Source organism: Pinus tabuliformis, chromosome 3_1 (assembly GCF_031772625.1).
Source record: "Pinus tabuliformis cultivar Carrire ecotype Pingquan chromosome 3_1, CPIR1, whole genome shotgun sequence".
NCBI classification, from domain to species: Eukaryota; Viridiplantae; Streptophyta; class Pinopsida; order Pinales; family Pinaceae; genus Pinus; species Pinus tabuliformis.
In genome coordinates, this window is record NC_142301.1 from 272,266,659 (window position 1) to 272,276,836 (window position 10,178).

General features: G+C 38.2%; 1 protein-coding gene across 1 annotated transcript; it reads left to right on the top strand.

Annotated features, from left to right (window-relative positions):
* Nucleotides 1–498: 498 nt before the first annotated feature.
* Nucleotides 499–7,765, top strand: LOC149186841 (uncharacterized). Its single transcript, XM_089411164.1, has 5 exons — nt 499–1,052; nt 1,882–2,403; nt 3,015–5,241; nt 5,744–5,965; nt 6,118–7,765. Exons 2-5 carry the CDS (start codon nt 1,928–1,930, stop codon nt 6,400–6,402), a joined length of 3,210 nt encoding a protein of 1,069 aa, XP_089267290.1. The 5' UTR covers nt 499–1,052; nt 1,882–1,927; the 3' UTR covers nt 6,403–7,765.
* Nucleotides 7,766–10,178: the final 2,413 nt, after the last annotated feature.

Consider the following 10,178-nt stretch of genomic DNA (forward strand, 5'->3'; position numbering starts at 1 on the left):
AGATATTGTTTTAATTAATTAATTTTATATGTTAAATTGTTTTTAAAAACTCAAAAACTAAAAACACAACGCCGTTATTATTTTAAAAAATTAAAATTATTAAATTTATTATAATTTAATTATTTTTCAGCAAATTTACTTTAATTTAATTTATCATAAATATAAATAGTGAATTCACACTAAACCCACGTGACCAGCCGATTAAACGCAACGTAAAAACTTTCCGAGATTGGCATGAACAAGGAACCGGGGACTCTAATCAAGTTGAGTAAATTCCCATCCCACTAGACCACCATGACCAACTGATTACATGCATTGAAATCTAAAAGCTTTCGCACTAATAGAAACTTACATATATGTAATGTATATGTATATGAAATTATATATATATATAATTATTATTATTATTATTATTTTCCTCTGTAACACTTCCCTAACGGTAAGAGACAAGTCTTGCGCGGATACAGGCACTAACCCCGTTATCGGCGTCAAAGCAGAGCAATAAATTCAGTTTTTTTAGTTTTATCTAATTTGGTTGATATCGTGACAGATGATGATGTATGTACATGTATGCGTGCACGCATGGAACGGGATGGATGGAGCGAAGCAGCATCCAAGGCAGGGAGGCAACTGAAGACGAAGAATTCCACCTAACAAGGCCGGGAAAAATCAGAAAATATATACGAAAAGCAAATGCCGAAGAAAACCGGCATATTCATAGAAAACCACGAAATCTTGAAAGAAAACCGTTAACCAGGAAAATTGAATTCAAGACCGGCAAAATTATGTACGCAGAAGTGTATACGGAGGCAGAGCAGATTTTATATCGCAAGCGGAAGGTCGTATGCTGATTTGTCCAGCGAAAACACTATTTGAGGGCATTTTCATGGTTCTTTGCGACTTCTATTTGTTTGACCTTTTCTTGTCCTTTAAATTCTCTTTTCTTTGCAATATCTTGGCTCATTTCGAGCTTCCGTTCGTGTTCTTCAGTTCTGCGGATGTAATTTCTTGCAATAAATCGAGGCTTGCGAAGGCTTGAAGCCGTGAGAACGGTAAATTGGTTACCATTTTGAATTTCCGTCATTCGTTTGTTTGTGCAGACTTTAAAATGTTTGGTTAGAAGAATGGGGATGGTGATTCTGAAGATTTAGTTTGAACTCGAAAATTTCTCGTTGTTCCGCGCTTAGACGAGTATAGCATTAAAGAATAGAGCCGTTGAAAGGTCATCACAGTGAAGTCTTTAAATTATTTAGAAAGTTGGGAAGAGTAAGTCTGCTTGATTTCTTGCTTTTGAATGCGAGCTTTCATTCCGATTTTTGATAGATTTGCCGGATATATAGGCCTGCGAATTAAATGATTTTTGTAGAATGTTGTCTCCGATTATATGTACATTTTCACGTTTTTCTTCCTACAACAGAATATGTCTGATTTTGGAAACTTTTAGCCATTTGAACGTGGATTTGTCCGTCTTTAAACATTCTTACTGATTTCTCGTTATTCTGAAAGAAATTTGTTGATGTTTTTAACTGGCTGTTGTTTACCACATATTTGCCAAATTTCCGGTCAATTTCCTAAATATTTTGTAATTTTGTCTTCTCAAGCATCCGGAAGTTACTTTTCGTTTCTTTGAGATTTTCTTGAGTTCAGAATTTTACGTTTTGTCAAAATTCAAAATTGATTTGCCCGGTCTTCGTGAAATTCAACTTTGTCAGGGTCGGTTGTGATTCTCGTTTACGAAATTAGCGGGTGACCTTGGCCTGGACTCGTCAAATCAACGGCTACTTTCTGAGAGTTTTAAATCTGAGGATTCATCCTAAAACGTTTTTCAATACATAGTTCAATTGTTTAAATCGTAAAAATTCGACCATTTCTTGTGCACAGATTCTTCGAACCTGTAAGTTCTGGCAGAACATTCTTGGTAATAATAATGCGGAGGATTTTCCCACTGAAACCCGTAACTTCTTCAAGCAATTGCATGGTACCAAATTCAACCCCCGAGTCCGTGCAGAAAGATACAGAGCAAGCCAAGCAACAACACACTTCATGCAATAGCAAGGATGATTCAGTCGTGGTGGACATTAAAGGCAGGGATAATGTGACAGACTTGAAGGAAAACTCATTGGGAGCACGGCTGCGACGAGATCATTTGTCTCCTGTAAGACCTTCGCCATGTGGAGAGGAGAATTTTCCTTATGCTAGGGATACCAGACCGACGATCACTCCCAGACATGGATTTGCAGAGGAAATTGTGCCTAAAAAACGTAGCCGGCCATATTCGTCATCTTCGTCATCAATTTTCTCCACCTCTTCAACTCAAAGAAGTCTAAACTACTTTATTGATACCAAGAAGCCTTCAACGGGCGGTAGGGATGTTTTCACACCACGGTCTCAACCTACACCTATGTAAGCATCTTGGAAGCCTTCAATTTCTCTTTTTAGAGAAGTGTTGTTGGAATAGTTTATGCTTCCTTCTGTCTTATCTCTCTTATTACTGTTGATTTCTAGATTGCAGAGGTATTTGTCCAAGGATTTGATATGCATTTGACAATATGTTTGTTTATTGGTTTATTTGGTTGATTGGTTGGTTCTTTGAGGTCTGTTGAGACCCCCTTGGTCTATAGGACCTCTTCTCTTAGAATCAAAGTTGAAAAACAAATTTAGACGAAGACTTGATCAATAAGGATGTTTAAGGTCCCCTGCATGTAGAATGCACAGTTTCAATCATTAAGGATTTGGTGCAGAAACTCTCTGATTTTTTCTTCACATGATTCCTCTATGTAGTTTTAGGGTCCAACATAAATTTCATTGGATGTGGAAGCTTTAATACTGCTAAAGCATTTGTTTTTAACTAGTGCCTTGGCAATTACATATGCTTTGATTCGTCATTATGCTAGCTTGCGTAATTTATAGAAAAATGGAGGCTTCAGTCAGTCGAGTTTTTCATTTATCTAAAGAAATTTCTATATTTTTTGGAGCAGGTAAATAATTGTTGAATATATCTGATGTCTTTGCAGTGCAGTGGTTTCTAATGGTCAAATTGAAGATAGATGGAAGAAACATGCAAACAAAATGACAAAAATACAATGGACAAAGAGATCTGTCAGTGTACCAAAGAGCCACCGGGGGGAAACAAATAAAATGCAAATTCCAGCGTCTGAACAATGCAACTCTGTACAAACACCAATGGTTGCTGAAAGGTTATTTGAGCTTTCTTTGGAAAAGGGAGTGGACGACAAGGATAAATCCATTTTTGATAAGCCACGAGAAATTACTGCAATACCTTTTGAAAAGGCTCCCACAGAAATGGTGCATGCCACAAGACTGATAAGGTCTCAATCAGTCAAGTTAACAGATCCCTACAGCTGTTTTCCAAATTTAGCTGAAAAGAATTATTTGGACCAGCCTGGCTCATTTGTACTTTCTGCATCCATGAAAGGCTCTGTTTCATCTACTGGGGATTCTCTCACTGACAGGTTTTCCTTTAGGTGTAAAAGTGCCCGAACGGTTGCGGAGAGTTTGTTTAAAACATTGAATGGAAATTCTAAATCTCATCCGACCAAGGAAGATAATCTTCACATCAAGAAGTCTTTTGATTGGGAAGCTAATGCTGAAAATGAAGACAGAGTCGGAGGTGTCACGGAAGTTTCCCTAACAGCTTCTGAATTCGTAGATCCCCATAGTTGTTCTACTGAAGAAGAATCATCCTCATTGAAATTGTTCGAGGATTCCCCTCCAGGAAGTCAGGGCCTTACCTCAGAGTATCATAGGAGAGTTAATGAGAGCATATTTGGAACCTTGGACCCCATTTCTCAAATAGGGAGAACTAGAAAAACATTATCTAGTTCGAGACAGAAGAAAGAGAATAGAGATAGGCTTAACATGTGGCTTGAAGGCTATGTAAAGGTTACAGATACTGATGAAGAGTTGGAAAAGAAAGTAAGGGCAGCAGAGGAACAAGCTCAGTTACTTCTGGAGGAGATGGACTTAAGAAAACCATGCGGTGGTCCAAACCAAAAGGAGGGTCTTAAAAAGATAGATATTAGTTTAGAGTTATTGCAACAAAAGGTTAAAAAGCTTTACGAGGAAAAAAGAAATTTAGCTCTTGAGGTTGCTTGTGAAATACGAAACAGAATAGCAGAAAGATCTGCTGCAAATGAAACGCTTAAGTTGATAAAGGAAGAAATAGAATATCGTGTGAAGATGGTAGAGAAAGACAAGAATGTTTTGCAGTCAACCTTGGAAAAGGAGTTGGATAGAAGGTCAAGCGAATGGGAAAATAAGCTAGAGAAAATCAAGTTGGAGGAAAAGCGGCTGAGAGATAGAGTGCGGGATCTTGCAGAAAAGAATGTTGCTTTGCAAAGAGATGTTTCATATTTCAATAATAAGGGAACCAATGTAAATAGTCAAGTGAGAGAGTCTGAGCTATATATGGATCGGTTTAACACAAGGTTAAAGGATTCTGAGAATGAAATTGCACAGCTAAGACAATCTTTGACAGAGTCACACAGACAGACTAAGGAAGCAGAGCATAGTCTACAGTCCATCAAGAATCGTTATGATGCAAAAGAAAGAGAAAATTATGCTTTACAGAAGTCAATTGGAAGATTGCAAAGGTTGTGCAAGGATCAGGAAAGGACTATAAGTGGACTGTGGCAAGGGCTTAACGACGAAATTAATGATATACCACAGGAAAAGAATGATCATGCCACGAAGCTCCAACAGAGACTGAGTAGGATGCCTGGTGCAGAGCACTCTGTACGCAAGGATTTGGTTAACAGCAAGAGTCAAACAGATTCTTTGAGACAGGAGAGTATTCACCTTGTAGAAAGATTGAGGAGCAGAGATGAAGGCAGTGGCTTTGGGTTAATCAAGCTTGACCAGGAGCTATGGTCTCGGCTTGATGGACTACAAGCTCAGGCATTGTCAATGCTAGATGAATATAGTCTGCTTTGTGCTAAGCTACTTCAAACCAGAAAATATAACATGTACCATAGTGATCTACTTGAAACTCGTGAAGGAGAAGTGACAAAAGGTGAGATAGGTATGGAACAAAAAATCAGTGCTGTGGTTGAACATGAGATGAATGTACAAAGACTAAAAAGCCAAGCTGATGCTTTCAGGCAAAGTATCCATATGGTAAAGGGAGTTTTGAAAGAGAAAACGCTTATTACTTGCAACAAAGTCCTCAGACAAGACATGGACAAGACAGAAGCTTGTCAGTCAGAGCATTGGTCTCCAGAGGTAACCAGGAATAATCAATTACTATTTCCAGTCTAATTTTACGAGGCAATATCAAAAGTGGCACAGATGAATATTCTGCTTGTATTGTTCCTATATTTCTTTACATTTAGTTTCTATTTCTTTCGTTAAATATTTGGTTGAGGGTCACAGTAGGTTTGATTGCAGCATTAGGCTTAGACTTGAAACTGTGATGGACTTGTCAATTGAATGGTTAACATGTCTTCATTTCTAACTCAGATTGGAATTCGTCTACAGAAACATGAATGGAAGATTTTAACTCAATTTGAATGTCATCAAGAGCAACATGAATGGAACATTTAGACTTTAAAATAAAAAGGACATAAAGTTGCTTTTTTGGTTTTTGTGATTACTCAAATGTTTCCTATTATTTGTGTTATGAATTAATAATATGTGATTAACTAGTGGGTGTAGGCAGTGTACAACATGCCAATATGCCATTTTTTATGCCCTGTAATCTCACTACGTTTTACTGGTATTATAGGCCAGGGAGCACTTCATTGAACTGCAAGATGAGCTTAAAGCTGAAATTTTAATTTCCAGGCTTCTACGGGAGAAACTGTGTTCAAGAGAGGTTGAAGTGGAACAGCTACAAGAAGAGATTGCAACATTGATAAGGAGTCAGGAGCTTTCAAAGACTGAAATTGCAAGGCTGCAGAATCTTCTTGGTAGTGCAAGCCACAAGGTCACAGATTTGGAGTTGCAGGTGTGCTTTTTCGTTGAGCAGTTTGAATTCATTCGCTATGGATTGGTCAAAGCAGTATTTATTTTCATCTCATAGTTTCCTATGAATGTGATACCATCTACCTAGCTCAAACTGAACCTAAACTCCTAAATTTTTTTGACTTGTACAAACAGCTGAGAGGAAAAGAGGAAAGGATCATTGGTTTAGAAGCTGACTTGGAACGATCTTCAAAAGAAGTAGCAGCCCTAAGGGAGGATTTGGACAATGTTTCAAAAGAGAGGGACATTATGAGGGAAGAATCAGAGCAACTTGGTTGGGAAATCATGAGATTGAATACGGAAGTTGAAGCATTCAAAAAGAAAGTAGAAAAACTTGACGAGGATGTGATGATTAAAGATGGTCAAATATCAATATTAAGGGAAAGCCTTGATGACTTCGATTTTTTAGAAAAGCCTTGATGGGAGGGATTGTGAATTATATCCAGAGAGCAATTTATTGTTTAATCAAAATCAAATTCTCCAGACTTCTTTGGATAAATATATCCATGTTCAGTCTAATGAAATTGTTACAACAAAGGTGATCCAGTCATGCACTCCAGCATATCACAGTGGATGTTTATTCCTTGTCCTCTTTTACAGCGATGGCATCTATCTCTTGAATCTCCAGTGAAGGAGTGAGTTTGTGATTAGAGTGATGACAAGAAGATTCAGTTGTGGCTGAATAGTGAGGTCAAGGTGTTACATGTGGCATTTTTCTTGTGAAGGCCATTCATGTATCCTGTATTCTATTTTAAATGTTTAATTGATTGAGTGCCAAGGGAATTTGTATTTCTTTTTCAAGTGTAAAGGGAATATTGCATAGTGCAAAGGGAATATTTTGAAAGACCTGGAACAACAATCATTGTAATTCAGTCAAGAGAAAGCCTTTGGCAACTGTCCTCCTCCTTCAAATTGGGTGCAGGAGCCTGGCGATCCAATGATTTAACTGATATTTTCCTATGCACTTTAATAAATTATACCCTCCTTCACTTGTGCATTTTTTTGTTTTGGCTCAGTCTCAGTTTTCTCCAAATAGGATATCACTATACTGGATCATTTCAACAATCATTATGCATTAATATCAGGGTTTACTTAAGGCTACACACCATGGAGAACTTTAGCATAAAAGTCTGGTTTCTCCAAGCAATTGCAGAGTGTTTTGATACGAAACAACTTGCTTATCATGGCTCCAGGAGACCCTTCTAGAAGAATTCAAGGAAGCGATCAGGGACTTGATGGCTGCTACCTGACGTCAAGTCTCCGAAGACTGATTGGATCCATTTTGGTTGTTAGTGAGTAATTTGATGATGGCTACTTTCTTGATTCTTGGTGTAGGATGTGCAATAATCTTTAGCATCCTTATAAGGGCTGGTGCTGGGCGAATTGTACTCGGAGATTCAAAGGTTTATAGAAGATGATGGGGTTCCCTTGGTATTAGTCCATTGGATAACACTTTCAGCAGCTGAGGACCTTCAGAACACATGAATTCAGAGTAGAGTCAAGGCTTCGAGATAGAGAGGTGCATGACTCTAGAATTAAAAATCAGAACTTTTAAGGGTTGCTGTGGTACTAGTTTTTTATCATAAATGTTTTAAAATCATGTTATATTGACTGTTAATAAACAGCTACAAACAAGCCATTTTGTACTTTGATTTTCTATTCCCACAGATGTCACAAGGTACACAAGTACACAGTAAAAACATAATATCTTGGATTGTAAACTTTCACAATTGGACATATTGTCAAAAGTTGTAATCTATCTGGAATCTGTGTTCTGGTTTTATTTACCTCAATGGTTTTGATTATGCTGTAGGATCATATTGTCAAAGTTCTTTTAGATGTAATTGCCTGAGGTTTTTTGAGGGATTAAACTACTTTCGTGGGAAATAAACTGTTACAGCACTAACTAACAGGGATTATGTGGGGTGGGGGGAGCTCTTCCTTGTGGGGGGGGGGGCGGCGGGGGGCTATTGTATTCCATCCTTTTAGGGTGGGCAGCTAATAAGTGAACAAACTCAAACTTTTATGGTCAAAATTCTTCCCCAAATCCAGTGGAAATTTTGCTAGAAGTAATAGTAGTTCCAGATTATTGATGGTAACTTTGACCATGAAACTTTACATCTAGGAGTTTTAGCCCATTTAAAGAAGACTAAAATTATTGAAATTTAAAAAGAAAAGAAGTGGATCAAGGTGAAACTTTATGGTGATGGAACAAAATGAACTCAGTAGAAAGGTTGAGTATATCCACTTATCTAACTTAATCTGTTTTTAAGGACAAAATGCATGCTGTTAGATCTAAAAGGAAACTTTGAACTTTGACAAAATAGACTGGCAAAAATACTTCATGGAAAAATAATGGAAAAAATACTTAGGTGGACACTTCACTATTATGCACACTCACATTGGACGCTTCATTTTTGTATTCACTTTTTTTACATGTAACTATTCACCTTAGCCTCTTGCTGGTTAGTGTGAGTAATAATTTCTCATGGCTCATGGCCTCAAAAACAACGGGCTTACAAAGAGAAAAACATGTCACAATTAGGAGTTGAACCTGGGTGGGAAGTATACTCACTCCTCACCAATAGATCCCCAACCCCTTTGGGATTAAAAATTGAAAGATATGTGCATGGGTCACAAGGTAATTTTATATAATTTGTTTAAGTGCAACCACATGTTAGACCACTACCTCAAAGTCACCCCATGGCTCTAGGAAAAGCCTTAGCAAACTTTACCTATTGGTGAAAATATCCTCATTCATCACCAATGGTTCCAACCTTTTTGGGCTTAAAATTTGAAGGACTTGCGATTGGGCTGTGCTCTATTTATGCATGGGTCGCAAGGTCACTTAATATAATTTCTTTGGGTGCAGCCGCATGTTATACCGCCACATCAAGTTGACACCATGGCTTAAGGAAAATCTCTCACAAGAATTGAACGTTGCCCACTAGTGAAAAACTGCTCAACGAAGGGATCCAACTCCTTTGGGCTTAAAAAATGAAGGACATGTGGGTGGGCTCTGTTACCCACCACTAGTAGGTGACCCCATAGGAGAAATTTTCTCCTAGATTTGTCTTTCGTGAGCAGCCAACATCCCCTTGCCAGCCACCTGATAGCTTTGATGTGCTACTTTTCTCCGCCACCTAAGCCAACCATTGTGTACCCTCGCTCATCTATCATGATCATATGTTTGAAGGTGGGCCATCCAATCCTAAAGGTATGATTTTTCATTGTGTAGTTGGGTGTTTATGCTTGTTTTTCTTGGGCACACTTGGGCATGGATTGATGGGTGACTTGGAAGAAGGAAGGGTTTTGATTGTACTCTTGTTCCTTTACCTTAATTGGGGGGTTAATCCTGAATCCTAGTCTTGTGGGATCTCCTTTATTGGCTATTTAGAACTACATGGGAAATCTTGATTTTGGTTGCGTGGTCTTGCTTTCTGATACCATATATTTCACTCACCTCTGCTGATTACAAGCCCTTTTCACATTTTCCCTATTTGGATCCACATTTGTCCATTGGGTCCACAAGGTGTTAGCATCCCCTTCCCCTTGCCCATACCTTGGTTCGGGCCTGGAATGATGCCCCAGAGGTTGATGTAGCTAAAAAAGGAATAAAAGCATAATATGGCCACATACAACAAGAAATTTTGAAAATTTCAAAACTGAAATCCTATTGCAGTAACTAGAATTTATTTTTCTAATTGTTAATTATTTTAAAAATTTATCTGCGATGACAAATATCAAATAAATCACATTGCAACCCTTACAAATAAAATAATGTGGAAATTATAGCATTGGAAACTAAGAAAATTCTAGTGCACAATAAAAATGACACCGTTGTTTTTGGACAAATGTCCCCGGAAAAACCCAACTTGGGAAAACTGGTGTAGCAGTGAAGGTTTTTATTATCATGCAGCAGTGAAAATCTAAGTACAATCTATGAATGCCCAACTGGCAATCCAAACAAGAAAATCTAGGCAAAATTATAATAAGGGAATTACCCTTCTTCCACAAGCAATTTCGACACAACTTCCTTCAGAAAACTCAGCCTCCTGGTCCCTTTGTGTCAGCGTCTGCGCAGACCCTATGATGTCAAGCCTCCAACCTTCCTCTGATGAAGTCGTTCAGCCTATGCTGAGGAAATCGCCTCTTCGGCGCTCTGGACCCTCGACTCGGCCTCTGGAACTGAGAAC

What these genes read in the sequence shown, in the direction of transcription:
- LOC149186841 (XM_089411164.1), top strand. Translation starts at nt 1,928, where the DNA reads ATGCGGAGGATTTTCCCACTGAAACCCGTAACTTCTTCAAGCAATTGC. An exon ending in CGGTCTCAACCTACACCTAT is followed by an intron (nt 2,404 to 3,014) that starts GTAAGCATCTTG and finishes ATGTCTTTGCAG; the next exon opens with TGCAGTGGTTTCTAATGGTC. An exon ending in TCACAGATTTGGAGTTGCAG is followed by an intron (nt 5,966 to 6,117) that starts GTGTGCTTTTTC and finishes TTGTACAAACAG; the next exon opens with CTGAGAGGAAAAGAGGAAAG.